Raw genomic sequence first — 17,951 nt, 5'->3', positions numbered from 1 at the left:
TTTCAGACCGATGAGTTTTGTAAAAATCGACGCGTTTCAGAAAGGCGGGGCATAGAGGAGAAACAATAATGCACAGTATGTGGGAACTAATGACCTTAAACCGCATGAACACATTTCATTACACCAAATACACAAAATAATGTTATTTTTATCATATGACCCCTTTAAAACTGATTGGTTACCAACATTCTTCAAAATATGCCCTTTTGTGTTCAACAGAAGAAACCCATACAGTTTTGGACCAACTTGAGTACATGACAGCATTTTTTATTTTTGGGTGAACTATCCCTTTAATGGTCCTATAAACAGACTTTTTTTCTTTTGTTTTTGGGGTGAAATACAACATGAATAAAGGTCTTGACAGGTTATATGACATTCATCCTGATATATTTTCCTAACCAATTCACTGCTGAAAAAAACTTTTATTGTGTGGCAGCTTAGCCATTATTTGTTAACGTAGAGAATATGCGTTGAAGATTAGTTGATATTGCTTTGTTATCTGTATTTGCAGGTATAATGAAAGTACATTAATATCGCTTTGTAAATTTAAGATATGATTTCATCCTCTTATTCTCTGACAGATCCGGATCAGAATGGCTATGATGAATGTAAAGTTACAGAATGTAACTAATGATAGTAGTCAGTACCGTTGTGAGTTAAAAGAACACTTCAAGTACATTCTCCTCCCGGTGAGTTACTCTCTGGTGTTTGTGTTCGGTCTGGGGTTGAACATCACGGCCATGTACGTCATCTTGTTCCGAACCAAACACTGGAAGCCCAGCACCATCTACATGATCAACCTCAACGTCTGCGACACGCTTTACATCCTCACTCTGCCGTTCCTCATCTACTATTACGATAATAAGAACGACTGGCCGTTCGGTGAGCTGATGTGTAAGCTGATTCGCTTTCTCTTCTACACAAACCTCTACGGGAGCATCCTCTTCCTCAGCTGCATCAGTCTGCACCGGTATTTAGGCATCTGCCACCCGATGCGCTCTTTGTACTGGATGAACGGCCGTCGCGCTCGTTTGGTTTCTGTGGGAATATGGGTGATCATTCTCATCTTACAGGCACCCATTCTTTATTTCTCCAGGGTGAGACTTAATGGTGACGATTGGGTCTGTCATGACACCACCATCAACGAGCTCTTCAATGACTTTCTGGTCTACAGCTCGGTGGTGATGTTTCTGCTTTTTGTCATACCGTTTGGAGTGGTGCTGGTCTGCAACAGCCTGATGGTGAAGAAACTTCTTGATCCCGGCGATCTCAGAGAACCAATGTCACAGCACTCAAAAAAGAAGTCGGCGAAGATGATTATCATTGTGCTTCTGGCTTTCATGTTTTGCTTCTTGCCTTTCCATGTGAACTGCAGTATATATTACACCTTCCGTTACCTGGACAAACACGACTGCAACATAATACGACTCTCCAACAACATCTACAAAGTCATGCGAACTCTGGTCAGTCTCAACAGCTGCATCGACCCCATCCTCTACTTCATGGCAGGACAGAGCTTCAGAAACAGCATCAACAAGAAATCAAGCATAAAGTCTGAAAAATTCCCACTCAACATTACAGTAAAAATGTCTTTATTTCATAGAATGACTATACGTCCTTTTTTCCTAGACATGTCCTAGCCAGGATTTCTAAATTGCCTAAAATGTTCGGTTTTGGCTTTGTTTTTATACTTGCTAAAACGAATAACTGAAAAGTAGTTTGACCAATAGCATGCAGGCATAGTGCATAATTGACCAATCGTGGCATCCAAGAAGGTGGGATCTACAGAAAACGGTCAAAGAATGCAATGCAAATACATGTATAACGTAGCCTATGAGGACCGCAGAGAGAGCAGCAATAGGAAAACAAAGCCAAAACCCGGACATTTTAGGACGTTTAGAAATACCGGCAAGGATCTGCGAGGCAAAATAGGGCTTTTCACACTGCGCTTAACCTATCGTCATTAGAGGAATGCTTCACACATGTAGCTAATTTAAAAGTGAGGTTAGCACCGTTTTTACCCGGTGAGCAAGACACCCAATCGCTTGCCTCACCTGTGAAAAGGTGACGGAAAATGTGTCAATTGGAGTGAAGAGGCCGTTTTATTATCTCCTATATAATACGTAGCTGATTTAAATCTTATATATATATAGCTGCCTTCACGCCATGTCATAATTACTTCCAAGTCCGCAGTTTTAGCGATCTCTCCCCACGCTATTTCCACAAAGGGGGATCTCGCGTAGCCAGACCTTCAGTCTGACTGCAGAAGGTCTGGGATCCTTGGCCGCTTTCAATGGGCTAGTCCCACCCAAGAGGCCATATGACTGACAGGTAAAGAAACTAATCGTTGCGTTTTGTGGGTGATTCTATAATTGGAGATACATTTGGCATTTCATAAAGTAAAAAAAAACAAACTGTTCCCTAACAGAAATTCTTTCCAGTATCTTATTCAAAACATATTCAATTGCAATAATTCAGTGCTTGCCAAACACAAGTTACTTCCTTGTTTTACTTTTAAAGTCACCATGAAACATATATCAGAGTGAAACGGCATCTGAAATGAGAGGGCGGGACTTGATTTCACACAGAGAAAGAGAGAGAGAGAGAGAGAGACTGCCTGAATGGTTAAGTCATATTCATGAAAAAAATTAGTTTGCAATGTCCTAAGAGTAATGTTGTGGTAATATCCTAATATCTTTTCAATGTTTAGGGGTAACGTACTCCCTCATGACTGGTGTCAGTGCTTTTCCCCCTGTCCTTTATCCCAGCGTTTACCCCTCACGTCACTAGCTCCGCCCTTGCACCATAGCTCGTGACCGGAAGAGAAGATGAGTCGTTTTGAGGGGGAGGGGAGGTTAACGTTTTTGATTAAAGATTAGGAGGGCACATGAATTAAAAAAAAAGAATGAAGTGCATGGATAAATTATTTATAATAAACACTACAGTATTCCATTAAAAAATAAGAATTTTCCATTTTGATTTCATGGTGACTTTAATGAAAAAACAGATGTCTTTATGGTATTGTTTGTCAACTCTGTTACGGACAAATTAGGCAATGTGTAGAAATAACAATAAATCATAAAAGGAAAAATCCTTCTTGTATCATCAGACAAACAGTCCTTACATTCCAACATTTGGAACTGAGATAATATTTCACCTATGCACACCATAAAAAAAAAAAAAAATGCCTATGCCTTCAAAGGATTGTCCACTTGGAGCAAATATTTTTCATCTGAAAATGTATTATATACAATATCCAATAAAAAATGTTTTTGAAATATTATAAGGTTGCATAATATCTCAATAATGTTTATGAGGTTTTAAACAACAATTGTATTGTTTTTTTGTGAAAATAGTTCATAAACAGAGTTGACCCTTTAAGTAACAGAATTGACAATTATCCGGTGGACTTTCAATTCTGTTGCACTATTGTCTGCATTGTTACTCTACCTTGGTAACAGAATTGACCTTTTTTTTTTTTTTGCCAAAAACTCCACTTGCTAGCATAAATGCTAAGAGCATATGGCACTAATGAAATCATGATTAAAATACCTTTAAATAACCCAATGTGTGATCAGTAATACATTTTGTTTTCCTTTTGATATTGTGGTTAACAGTGTTGACATTCTTCAAAATAACTCTTGGTATAAGAATTTTTTAGATTAAAATATTTTCTCAGAGAGAGCACACATACTTTTTAGTGCTTCAGATCTTATCAGTGAGGGAAAGTGACATAATTTCCTGTATCGTACATAGCTGTGGGAGATAATTCCACCAATTTAAAGGCAAAATATGGTACGGTAACAGAGTTGACCCAAGATTTATTGACACATTTTTATAAGAAAAAAGTTATTTTTAAACAATTTAATGTTGTAGAATTAAGTAAATGAATGAAATATTACAAAAAGAAAAGTACAGTAAAATATTTTGATTACACATCACATGATGGAAAAAAATGCACTGACTAATTCGGACAACAAGAAATCATGATTTTGAGTTATTTAATACACTTTTTACACAAATTATTATATTGTTATTGACTGTAACATCTTGTAATTCATACCAATAAGTAACAAATTATTAAAATAAGTAAAAATATAACCATTTAAAGAAAAGCAGAAAAAAATAATGACTTCGGACACCAAATGTATACCTGCAATTATAGAATCACCCTTATGCCAACCCATGTTTAGGGAGGTGGAAATGTCCCCACAATAACAGACCGGTGTGTAAAACTCTTGGACATATTTTAAAGATTCTATGCTGCCAACTTGAAATATTTCATATACTTTTGAAAATCCAGCGTTTAGATGATCCTGATACGTGCTCATCATCACAGTTCCAATTTAGTGTGCGATATCTGCATCAGACGTTCTGCCAACAGTCCGTGGGCATGACATCTGAGGCTGAGATTACAATTGGGCTAGTTTTGAAAAGCAGTTGACCCTTCGCAAAAACCCGCCCTCCTTAGTTACTGTTGCTATGTCCGACAAGTCATGCCTCTCTCACATTACACATCATGTTCTCACACAGTAAAAAAATACGGAGCAAAGAGGAAACTGACAACAAGCCGACAGACAAGACGGAGCAGGTTACTTCTGGTATGAAACAAGGTCTCAGCTTTAAAATATTGTCTTTTTTTAAAGAAATTCAAACAATAAATACCATTTTGTGGCTCTTTAATGTGTCGTGACAGATCGCTGTATTGGCACACGTGAACCGATCGTCTTTTCATATTTACTTAAAGCACGAAATAAACATGAATGAACATCATAACGTATTTTATTTCAACCGCGAAGGATGTCAATACACACAATTTTTCAAGTTTAAGTCCACCAAAGTTAATCTACTCTCCCATCTGATTTGTTTGTCGGGCAAGATGGCGGATTTGGCGTTTTGATTGGTCCGAACGCCTGTCAGTCAAGCTGTTTGCAAACGGTCAATTGGGCTGGTTTTGTTTCGCAGACCTGGCAACCCTGTTTCCAAGTCATCAGACTCAGAATTATGCGTTATACGACTAAATTTCGCATGCTCAAAGTCTAGTGTGACCGCGGCTTAATTAACTATTTAAAGTGTGAAAAGCCCTACTGTTTACTGTGTTACTGTAACAATTTCCTGGTAATCATCAGGTTATTGCATATAATCCGTCCGACAGCATGTTAGATCAGAATAGTGTGCTAGTATACTGAAAATGCTATAGCTTATACTGTTTTTTTTTAGGTTGATACATTTAGCCATTGCTAATGCTTAAAAATGCAAAAGCACATTTTAAACCACTGTTCAAAGAAGTTTGGGGTCAGTAAGTTTTTTTTATATTTAATATTTAATACTTATTTAATATTTAATACTTTAATTGAGCAAGGATGCATTTGATTAATCAAAAGTGACCGTAATAACCTTTTAAATGTAGTGTTACAAAAGATATTTGAAATAAATGCTGTTCTTATGAACTTTCTATTTATCAAAGAACCCTGAAAAAATGTCTCACGGTTTCCACAGAAATATGAAGCAGCACATACGTTTTCAACACCAAGAAGAAGAAAAAGAAGAAGAAGAAGAAGAAGAAGAAACGTTTCTTTAAGCAGCAAATCAAATCAGCATATTAGAATGATTTTTGTACAATCATGTTACACTGAAGACTGGAGTAATGATGCTTTGCATACATGTTACAGTGTATTCACACAGAAAACGGTTATTTTTAATTGTTTTACTGAATTTTTGATCAAATTTATGCAGCCTTGGTGAGCAGATTTTTTTTTTCTTTTTCAAAAACATTTAAAAAATCTCACCAACCCCAAACTTCTGAATGGTATATTACCAGAAAAATCATCACAAATATACAGCATGGAGATGCAATGCATTTAATATCAGTCTATATAAATGAAGAGATGTAAAAATGAATTTCCACATCTCTGATACTGCAGTAAAGTTCTTTATTGCAAGAGTATAAATCTCAAGAAAAAACAACATTATTATTAGAATAATAAATAAGAGCAACAACAATACAGTGCCGAGTTTCCCCTTACCTTTTCATCCTAGTTGATCTTTGCAAAGTAAGGTATAACAACAATTTATGTCTCTAGCTATAACTGAGTATGCAAACAAACACGTGTGTATTGTATACAAATTCACTTTATATAAAATGTGCATGTAAATGTAACAAAACTGTGACGCTACCCTTGAGTAGCCTTGCCTGTAGCTTGCCTTGACTACTTCTGAACTACAAATAAATACAATGGAAGAAGGAAATTATGAAATAGAGTAATATTTCATAATATACATTTTTCAATTACCTCAGTAAGTTGTGACGAAACTTTCATGAAGACACGAATTTCACAATTCGTGAAGCTGAGCTGAGGACCGTAACCATTCAGTATCATTTCATTATTTGAGGTTTTGCACAATCTGTACCGCACCACATGCATCGACTCATTCAGCTATAAATGCAACAGCTCTTCATGTTTCTCTGAGGACTGATGAACACTCAGCTATATCCTGTAAGATGAAGATGCATGACACCAACATGTGCGTCATGAGCGTTCACACTGCAAACCAAACTCAACAACTTAAATTTTATGCTTAAATGTGGTTTTTTTTTTTTTCAGGTTGGACAGACACTGAAAAAATAATTTTCGTACTATCTAAACTTTCTTAAATCAAGATACATTTAATTGAGAAGCAGAAAGACTTGACAAGAACAGAACAAATATCTGTCAGTGTGGAAAGAAAAATAAACCTGATTTAAAGGGTTAGTTCACCCAAAAATGAAAATTCTGTCATTATTTGACAGAATCTCACCAACTGGTGAGAACTGTAATGTTCACAAGTCCAGAAACGTAGCAAGTAGAACTCTAAAATAATCCATGTGACATCAGGGGTTCATCCGCAATTATACGAAGCTATGAGAATACTTTTTGTGCGAAAAAACAAACAAAAAACACTTTATTCAGCAATTCGTCTCCTCCACATCACCCTGGTGCCATTTTGGAGAATATCCGCTGGACGTAAACGCGGATACGCTGCTGTAAAGGTTTTTTTTTTTTTTTTCACACAAAAAGTATTCTCATAGCTTCATATAATTGCGGATGAACCCCTGATGTCACATGGATTATTTTAGATCTCCTTGCTACGTTTCTGGACTTGTGAACATTTCAGTTGTGTTGCTGTCTATGGGAGGGTCAGACAGCTCTCAGATTCCATCAAAAATATCTTAATTTGTGTTCTGAAGATGAACGAAGGTCTTACGGGTTTGAAACGACACGAGGGTGAGTAATTAATGACAGAATTTTCATTTTTGGGTGAACTAACCCTTTAATGAGAGAAAAATTCTTATCCCATTGACAGATCATTTTTCTTGCGATATCTGGTCTTAAATCTATGCATTTTTATTTTTATATGTCACTGTTGACAATTTCAATTTATATATAAAAAAATATATTTTTGCACCTTTGTGAATAGTACTACTTGATAAAGTTAATAAATTATTTAAAAATTCATGCAAAAGGAAGTTAGTTATGCAGTTATGATGAATATAAAGTTTGATTTAAAAATCTCGTAAATTCTAACCACAACTGTTCACACTGAAATCACACACAAAAAAATCTGATACGTAACATATTTCCATTTATGTCAGATTGAGTGTTGTTTTTCAAATCTGATCCACATTCAGCTGCAGTGTGAACGTCATCCAGACTGATGAACAGTCTTTTGTCATTAATAATGCCCAGTGCCCACTTCACTGATGACTAATGTTTGAAAAGATCCAAGAGAGAAACCAGGTCCAGCTTCCACTGAAATACAACAGCACAATGAAATAATATCCTACCGGTTCGATAAAGCCAGCAATCTGAAATGCATAAGGTTTAGTGCTAATACTAAATATATTTCATTAGTGTTACATAGCAAAGAAGCAGACAGCTAGTCTGAGGCACTACAGATGTTCTTGAGACGATAATACTTTCAGAAGGAACAATAAACCTTTTTTTAGTTTAGCTTCTAGCATGATTTTCTCATCAGTCCGTCCTAAGATTTGCATGCTGTATTGTAAGATGCCTTGATAAGAAAGCGTCTCCTAGAGATAGTGTGTTGCTTTGTTTTCCTTTTTCAATAAAGCTGATGAGCTGAAGGTTGTGGTGCAAAAGAGCTTGTTTGTTAATAAATGAAATATTACATCCCACTGACATGGTCAAAAGCTTGTGAACACTTGAAAATGCTCATTTCTAAGTGATATTGCTACTATTTCTGTGATATTTACATAAGCAGTTTTTAAATTGTGGAACAATTAGCCGCCTGTTTTTTTAATCCTTAAAGAAATAAAAATGCAAACCAAAAAATGTGAAACATAGTGGTCCCAAAAAGTATTTAACCATACTTAAAATGTCTGAATGTCATTGCATTAGTATCAAACCAAGCTTATTTGAATAAAAAGACTTCAGCACACTTTTCAAGCCAATCATTTGACACAAAGAAGTTTGAAAGGATGGAATAATTGTTGTCATTAGTGGAACATATTCATAGTTAAATTGCTGGACTCTGCAATCAAATATTAAGACATTCACACATTTAAGGTTTAGGGCTGCTGTACATTAGTCATGTATATTCCCATTTCTGACTTTTATGTTGAAGTTTTGGTTTAGTTTCCTGTTCTTATCTTGTAGTCTTTGTAGTTTCTTTGATTATTTCAGTGTTACCATTTCCTGTGTTTGGTTCTTGTTTCCTTGTGTTCTCCTTTGTTCATGGTTTCTGATTTAGTCACGAGTGTCATTTATTCCAAAACTGAAGTCCAAAATGCACATTCACTGTATTAAAGGTTTTAGTTGGTGAACTAGTGTAAACCATCTTAAATAAATATTTTTGTATAGCCTGTACCATTGCGTGTAAAAACCACAGAATACTGATTTTTATAAAAACAATAGAATATATATGCATATGAAATTGACAATGTGTTTTTGTAGGTTTTCTTTTATTTATTATTAACAAAACAAGAGGTTTGCAAACTTTTGACCATGACTGTACATATGCAATTCATTTAAAATCTTAAATACTAAAAAACAGATCTACAGTAAAAAGATGTAAATCAAACTAGTTTCTCATAATACTTGGTAATGTTTTCTAACTGGAGAGAACGTCTCACCGGTGTCTCGTTGTTCTGAGTGCTGTTTTCTGCACTGAAGACCTCTTTAGTGTCTTGTGGAAGCACACATGCTTTCAGAGGAAATGCCCTTCGCTCTCCTATTATCTGCTAGCAGAGACAGAGCTTATTGTTTTTTAATAAAATAGTTCTAGGACTTATGCAATAAATACGAATGTTTCCTAAGGTCTTGAATTCAAGGCTCCTCAAGGTGGTGAATACTGACGTCACCGTCACACGTCTGCCCCGATCGCTCGCTCGCCTCCTGATGATGTCATCCGTCCCGTCCTGGACGTCCTCCTCCTCAGCCTTTCAGATGTTCATCTGGGAGAGAGAATGATTAGTCACATGAATTAAAGGATGTCTCGAGTCATTTGTTGGTTAACAAATGCAAAAACTTTTCCAGCCAGCAGAGGGTGCCAGACAATATGATTTGACTCGGTATGAACTGAACCAGTGGATAAACTGAGTCCAGCTCTGACCGGAAAAACAAAGAGTTTGAGTTGAGGACAGCAGCAAACCCAAACAGATTCTCACATTTGTCAGTGTATTCATCCGTGAAGCACCAAACAAACACAGTGAGCCCTTTATGGATCACATGATGTGTTTTAAAAATGTAAAAAATTATTATTATTTTTTTAAAAAAGAAAATACTAATTTTATTCAACAAGGGCATTAAATTGATCAAAAGTGACAGTAAAGACATTTCTAAAGTTACAAAGAACTTCTATTTCAAATAAATGGTCTTCTTTTGAACTTTATCAAAGTATTATGAACAAAAACGGTCACTGTTCCCACAAAAATATTTTCAACATTGATAATAAGAAATGTTTCTTGAAACATTAACAGCATATTAGAATGATTTCTGAAGGACCATGTGACACTGAAGCAACACAGGAATAAATTACATGTTAAAATATATTCAAACAGAACAGTTATTTTAAATCATAATAATATTTCACAGTATTACTGCTTTTACTGTACTTTATAAAAAAGAAAAGCTATTTTCTAGTGTTGTTCTGTGTGTCATTTATAAATGCCGTGAGGCTGAATTGTTTCTGTAAATCCCAGGAGCTATTGCTAGTCAATGTGAAGCCATTAGCCCACCGCCCCGCGGATTCTTATGCAAGAGGGTAAACAGTTACGTTAGGTAACAAAAACTGACCTTTCCTCGATGCAACTCCTCTACAATTATTACACAGCCCTGCATCACATTCACTGAATGAAATCTCATACCGGTTTCTTACTCACTTCCTCACAAAATATGTGCATTTCATACCATTTTTGCTTTCGGCAATGATTTTTAAGGTGAAGATGTCTAGTATTATCACTTAATCCGCAGAAAAACTGCCACAAAGACATGATTCCTGTCTGAATCTAAGCCAGATTTCATATTTGTTCTATTCACATGTATGAATGATGCTGAAGACAATATTTAAGATTACACCGAAAGAAGAAAATGCAAACACTAGCCAGATGTTTTCTGCTCATCTGTGAGTGTTATAGCTTATTTATTTATAAGCTTCTGTTTATATTAAGTTATCTGACATTATATGGGAGTATCTGAACATATCTTTACACTCCTTTGCATATTGTAAGTTAAATGATACAGTTTGAATACTTTACTTTGAATTTTAATACTCTGTCATTTAAAACTAAGACTCTGACAGCTGCATTAAATCTGATATATATCTTTATTCTTATTTTGCAAAAACACTGTAGGAGATGAAAAATGTTACTGCCATTTTTAAACGTGGCTTCATTAAATTAGATAATATTAGGCATTTTTTAAAGATTGTCTACAGTGTTCTTCACCAGATGTTCACTAACCTGGACTAACTAGCTATGACTCAAGAAATAACTCTGAGTGTTTCCTATTCATTTACTGGTGAGACTTCCTGTAGGGGTTTTTACACATGGCTTTAGACAATGAGCTTCAGGTCAAGGCAGTAAAGGGAGAGATGAGGAAGAGGAAACTACAAACCGAGTGCTTGGAGGAATATTCCTGTTCCGCTTGTTTACAAACTCACCTCCTGTCTGGACTTTGAGGAGGCGGAGTTACAGGAAGAGGACACGCCCAGCAGGGAACGCTCTTCCGCAGGCTCGGTGTGGCCGCTGTCCATGGAGTCCGTATCGCTCGGATCCGGCTGGGTCACTTCCTTGGAAGCTGACTTGACTTCTGGGATCTGAGCGACTTGAAACCTGCCGTTCACATGCAGGTGACACAGAGGTCAGTGAGTGAAACTACAGGCCTGATGTGTCACTGTGAGCAGAACCAGGTGTGTGTGTGTGTGTAAGAATGAGACGTGAATCACCATCTCAAACCAACACACCTGATTCATTCAGTCATTGGGATTTACAGGTCTGCTCCAAAACCTAGTGAGCTCGAGAGACTTGACAGATTCCAGTAGACTCTTAACTCTGACACTAGTGTACTAATATATTGAAGTTAACATATCCAATTAAGCACAAAAATAGTTTCTTCTTAAATTAGAACATCAATTTTTTTTGTTAATATTATCACATTACATTATTTTTTGTTGATACACTCCACTATCTTGGATGAATATTTTCAGTTTTAGCTAAATTATATGCTTTCTGTGATAATAATAATAAAAATTAAAAAAAGACATAAAATGTAAATGTAAAACTATAAAAAATAATAATGATCGGTAATTATTAAAACAAAGTTGAACTAATAAAATTACTAAAACTAAGAAAAAGAGAGCAATATATATATTACAAAGTATATACATAACACAAAAATGTATAAAAAAAAATTGCTAATTGAAATTGGAAAGTAATTTAAAATATTAATAAATACTATAATAATAAATAAAAGAGAATAAGAACACATACAAAACTGGCTAAAAATATTGGGCAAAACAAGGCACCTTAATGTTTTGTGAAATGGTTTGGATGGTCTCTATATGGGAAGTACATCTATTTTGTCTAATAATGTTCACCAGTTTAAAAAACAAGCTTAAAACAGATTTCTCATGTATGGATTGAAACAACACATTTGAGCTGAAATGAAGGCCTTTCTTCTCTGAATTTACATAATTGTATATTTTATTTTCTATTTTTCTTACCTCCCTACAGACAGGATGGTGACCTCCGGCGTCTTGACCAGGTTAGTGGGGCTCTTGTGCGTACCGATGGGCAGCAGTAGCTCAGGCCACTTCTTCTGACTGCAGCGGGAGCAGCAGAGGCCAGAGCGCGGGGCCAGCCCGTTTATAGTGTGCAAATGATGCTGATGAGAACACAGCCGCGGCAACGACCGGAACGGAGAGAAATGAGGAAGAGCCGGAAACCTGAGAGAGACACAGGCAGAGAGACACTCACACTCATAGCCATACTGTGAGTGTATTTTACAAAAATATTTTTTACAATACTTTTTAACAAAGGTACAGCAGACTGGAAAAGATTTTAGCCAAATTCAAGCCTGGGACAATGACATGGCACCCCAGCAACCACACAGCAACGACCTAAACAACTCAGAACACCTTAGCAACCACATAGCAATGCCCTAAACTACTCAGAACGCCTTAGCAACCAGACAGCAATGCCCTAAACTACACAGAACACCTTAGAAACCAGATTGCAACACCTTAAACTACACAGAACACCTTAGAAACCACACAGCAACACCCTAAACTACTCCGAACACCTTAGAAATCCCATAGCAACACCCTAAACTACTCAGAACACCTTAGTAACCACACAGCAATGCCCTAAACTACACAGAACACCTTAGAAACAGCATAGCAACACCCTAAACTATTTGCAACACCTTAGCAACCAGACAGCAACACCCTAAACTACACAGAACACCTTAGAAACCACATAGCAACACCCTAAACTACTCACAACACCTTAGCAACCAGACAGCAACACTCTAAACTACACAGAACACCTTAGAAACCACATAGCAACACCCTAAACTACTCGGAACACCTTAGCAACCAGACAGCAACACTCTAAACTACACAGCACACCTTAGAAACCACATAGCAACACCCTAATCTACTCAGAACACCTTACAAACCACATAGGAGCACCTCAAACTACATAGAACACCTTAGAAACCACATAGGAGCACCCTAAACTACACGGAACACCTTAGAAACCTCATAACAACACCCTAAACTACTCACAACACCTTAGTAACCAGACAGCAACACTATAAACTACACAGAACACCTTAGAAACCACATAGCAACACCCTAAACTACTCAGAACACCGTAGTAACCACATAGCAATGCCCTAAACTACACAGAACACCTTAGAAACAACACATTAGCACCTTAAACTACTCAGAACACCTTAGAAAACCACATAGCAACACCCTAAACTACTCAGAACACCGTAGTAACCACATAGCAATGCCCTAAACTACACAGAACACCTTAGAAACAACACATTAGCACCTTAAACTACTCAGAACACCTTAGAAAACCACATAGCAACACCCTAAACTACTCAGACCACCTTAGTAACCACATAGCAATGCCCTAAACTACTCACAACACCTTAGTAACCAGACAGCAACACCCTAATCTACACAGAACACCTTAGAAACCACACAGCGACACCCTAAACTACTCACAACACCTTAGCAACCAGACAGCAACACTATAAACTACACAGAACACCTTAGAAACCACATAGGAACACCCTAAACTACTCACAACACCTTAGCAACCAGACAGCAACACCCTAAACTACACAGAATACCTTAGAAATCACATAGCAACACCCTAAACTACTCACAACACCTTAGCATCCAGACAGCAACACCCTAAACTAAACAGAACACCTTAGAAACCACATAGCAACACCCTAAACTACTCAGAACACCGTAGTAACCACATAGCAATGCCCTAAACTACACAGAACACCTTAGAAACAACACATTAGCACCTTAAACTACTCAGAACACCTTAGAAAACCACATAGCAACACCCTAAACTACTCAGACCACCTTAGTAACCACATAGCAATGCCCTAAACTACTCACAACACCTTAGTAACCAGACAGCAACACCCTAATCTACACAGAACACCTTAGAAACCACATAGCAACACCCTAAACTACTCACAACACCTTAGCAACCAGACAGCAACACTATAAACTACACAGAACACCTTAGAAACCACATAGGAACACCCTAAACTATTCACTACACCTTAGCATCCAGACAGCAACACTATAAACTACACATAACACCTTAGAAACCACATAGCAACACCCTAAACTACTCACAACACGTTAGCAACCAGATAACAATGCTTTGCCATTATCTCTACAAAAATCCAGCGTTTAATTAATGCTTTGGTATACCAATGAAGCTTGATTCTTGGCGTACCGAAACAGGCATGCGCAGATAGTTCTTAAAATAAGTCTTGAAGTATATTCAGGTCTTCTCTAAACACACTGAGAGCACATAAACCACAATCCATTCATGGAGTCCTGATATCCACACGCCCCCTCCCATAGTTCCATTGTGATGATGTCAGAGGCCCTGAGCTCGCGGCAGCTGTATAACGCAGCGCTCTCCGCCTGCAGAAAAGGGTCTGGAATTAAAGGATCTCTTGAACTGAGCTGTTATTTCAGCAGGCACTGATGATGGCAGCATACCGGATCTCCGGATCTGTGCCAGTAAATTTCCCAGAAGTCACTGTACAACTGTGATTTCAAAGAGATGAATCAGGCTCTGTCTCTGACTGTTATGATGTGTTTGACATTATAAAATGCATAATTATGACTCTGAAATCTGATTGGATGCACGGGAAAACAGTCAATAAATATACACATAAATGTACAATAATGACCAAAACAAGTCCATTTTCGAAGAAAAACAAAAAAAACAAAAATAGAAAGCTCCCTCTATGCTTTTTAAGGGACCTTGACCTCACTGTGGTGATGTTTCAGTTGGAAAATGAACAAGCACTTCCTTCTTGATGATTTATAGGCTTGTCAGCGCTGCAAACCAGGTGCAAACTCATTAACACAGACACGATCTCTCCCTCAGCTCTTCTAACACTACATAGATTTTTCATTAAGGAGTTTACAAGAATAAGCTGCATCTTTATCTCAGCTAATGGAAAACTGCTTTCTGTTTCACAACTGGGAATTCCTCTCAGAGCTCAATTCATTTCATAAGGCTGGAGATGAGTCACGCAACGATTCAAGCATGAACTGTGACTATCTTCAATCATAAACTAACATTCAAAAGAATGGAGTTTTTTAATGTTTTTGAAAGAAGTCTCTTCTGCTCACTAAGGCTGCATTTATTTGATCAAAAATACAGTAAAAACTTTAATATTATGAAATATGATTACAGTTTAAAATACATGTTTTTTTCTAAATACATTTTAAAATGTAATTTTCAGCATCATTACTCCAGTCTTCAGTGTCACATGATCTTCAGAAATCATTCTAATATGCTGATTTGCTGCTCAAGAAACATTTCTTATGTTGAAGAGAGCTGTGCAATTTTGATCAATTTAATGCATCCTTGCTGAATAAAAAAAATTAATTTCATTATTCAGTCTTATGTGTAAAATGTACATTTCACACTTTAAAACTTGCAATTATCTCATAAGGCAACATTAAACCTATAATCTCATAAATTACATGCTTTGCTAGTCACTTGCTTATTATTCATAATGGGAATATTGAAGATGGCATTCGAGCAAATAAGATAGATTGACAAGCATTAACAAAGTCACTCTCTACCTAGTCGGGGAATGTGAATATAAATTGGTTTTGTAACTTTCTTAAGAACTGCAACATACATGGTTTAAATAGAATTGTAAGAACCTTTTAAGACATTTACTCATAACAAAACATTAGTTGTGACTCACAAGTCTTACCATCAGTAGTTTATCTAGAATGCTTAGAGCTTATTCTTCTCCAGACCTCCCTGTGGTGACACATACTGTACATGGAATATTATGGCGGCAATTCTATGCCATTAATAACCGAGCGCACCACTGATGCTGGCGCGTGGGGTAAATCACTTCCGCGAGAGGAAAACAGATTTACACGCGAGGAAACGGGAGCCCGCGAGCTCATTTCAAACCCTCGCGCGCGCGTGACGTCCTCTGCGCGCAATACAAGCCCTCGCGCGCGCATGATCATTCCCCACATCCTCGCGCTCAATCTTCCCTCACCTGCTCGCGCGAACTATATGACAAAATATAGTTGCATGGCCATTAAGAAATATTTATGGACAATGCATTTTCTCAGTTCAAAGTTAATTTTGGACTCTGTGTGCTGTGTGTGAGTTTTCAAAAGTGATTTTGAGTAGGTTTGTGTGTGTTCTTACTTGACGGATGAGCTCTTGTTGAGGGCCATCTGTTTATTCTCATATTCCTGCAGAAGTTCTTCCAGAGCAGCTGCATTTTCTGTAACACACAAACACATCGAGATGCAATGAGACTCTGATCTCACAGTGTGATGTGAGGGTTGTGAGTTAAATGTGTCAAGAAACATCACACACCTTTCTTCTCTGTGATGAGCCGCACCAGAATGCTGATGGTGTCTTCATTGGGGTCATCAACAATGTAGGGACAAGGGTTTCCTGAGGAGAAAAGCAAAACCGTTTAAGTCTGTACACTTTTTGCTATATTTTATATTTTAAAGTGTTTATATTTTATTTGCTCTCATATAATTAACAAATTTTAATTTGGGTTTTTTTTAGCATTTTAAAGGATTTTTTAATTATTTTTTATTTATTTAATTAATTAATTAATATTTTTTTTTGCATTTTTCCACCTGATAACTGTTATATAGTAAGTAAAACCATCTAGTTCAAACAAGATTTTTTTTTTAAAGTTTTTATTAAAATTACACTTTAATTTAGTACAGTTTAGTACAACAAATAATGTATAAAGATTTTACAATTTAAATGTCTTTTTTCTCAAACTTCAAAACAGTGTTATTATTGTCAACTAAAGCTAAAACTATTAAAATCATTTTCTGTAATTGAAATAAAGCTGAAATAAGATAATATTCTATAAATATTAGATGAAAAACCTACATGAGATTTATTTTTTTTTGCCTTGCCAACCAACTTAAATACATAACAATAATTAAAAAGGTTAATAAATACAAATGAATGAAAGCTAAATAGAAATATTTAAATAAAAATGAATAAAAATTACAATTTGCACATAACAAAATCACTTAAAATGAAATAAAAATTTGAAAACTAAAAATAAAAGTGAAAATACAAAAATGAAAGCTAATTAAAAATGCTATAATAGTATATAAATAATTCTAAAACAGCACTGCTTCACAGTGTTGACAATTTGAGGGAAAATGAGCTTAAAGTACCTAAAAATAAGCTTCACCTTCTTTGTGCAAATGATATGGGACACATACGTACATGTTTTTGACCGGTTTTGTGAGCTTCACAGTGAACAAATATTATTTTGAAGCTCCAGCAGTATTTAAAACTTCTCTGTGGGTGTGCGTTTGTATTGTCGTGATGTCATCCCTATCATTAAGTACTATTTTTAAAAGAGTTTAACAGCACAGGGAAACCGCTGCACTCTGTCCTCATTAGAGTTAAAAACACGCCAATTCACCATTAATCACCACAGGCAGACGGATTCAGAACACACCAAAAATGTCGTCACGCCACTGCTAAACTCTGACAGTCTCTATTGTGATGCATTTGTGAATCTATAGCATACAGAAGGCTCAGTGTGTAGTTATCAGTGTCTCTATGGTAACTACAGGTGCATCTCAATAAATTAGAATGTCGTGGAAAAGTTCATTTATTTCAGTAATTCAACTCAAATTGTGAA

General features: G+C 36.4%; 2 protein-coding genes across 2 annotated transcripts in view; one reads left to right on the top strand and one right to left on the bottom strand.

Moving 5' to 3' along the window:
* The first annotated feature begins 531 nt into the window (after positions 1-531).
* LOC107658864 (P2Y purinoceptor 2-like) lies at positions 532-12,307 on the top strand. Its single transcript, XM_016447554.1, has 2 exons — positions 532-2,331; positions 12,233-12,307. Exon 1 carries the CDS (start codon positions 594-596, stop codon positions 1,638-1,640), a length of 1,047 nt encoding a protein of 348 aa, XP_016303040.1. The 5' UTR covers positions 532-593; the 3' UTR covers positions 1,641-2,331; positions 12,233-12,307.
* Positions 9,270-17,951, bottom strand: part of LOC107659107 (tumor necrosis factor receptor superfamily member 19L-like) — an 18,629-nt gene continuing 9,947 nt past the window's right edge. Inside the window, 5 exon segments of the mRNA XM_016447937.1 lie at positions 9,270-9,454; positions 11,115-11,332; positions 12,223-12,444; positions 16,466-16,544; positions 16,640-16,720. Coding sequence (XP_016303423.1) covers positions 11,149-11,332; positions 12,223-12,444; positions 16,466-16,544; positions 16,640-16,720 — 566 coding nt within the window. The 3' untranslated portion in view covers positions 9,270-9,454; positions 11,115-11,148.

The sequence above is a fragment of the Sinocyclocheilus anshuiensis genome, unplaced genomic scaffold (assembly GCF_001515605.1).
Source record: "Sinocyclocheilus anshuiensis isolate Anshui unplaced genomic scaffold, SAMN03320099.WGS_v1.1 scaffold1010, whole genome shotgun sequence".
Classification (NCBI taxonomy): domain Eukaryota; kingdom Metazoa; phylum Chordata; class Actinopteri; order Cypriniformes; family Cyprinidae; genus Sinocyclocheilus; species Sinocyclocheilus anshuiensis.
The sequence above is the reverse complement of the archived record's forward strand: the minus strand, read 5'-3'. Positions and strand labels throughout refer to the sequence as shown.

What these genes read in the sequence shown, in the direction of transcription:
- LOC107658864 (XM_016447554.1), top strand. Translation starts at nt 594, where the DNA reads ATGGCTATGATGAATGTAAAGTTACAGAATGTAACTAATGATAGTAGT.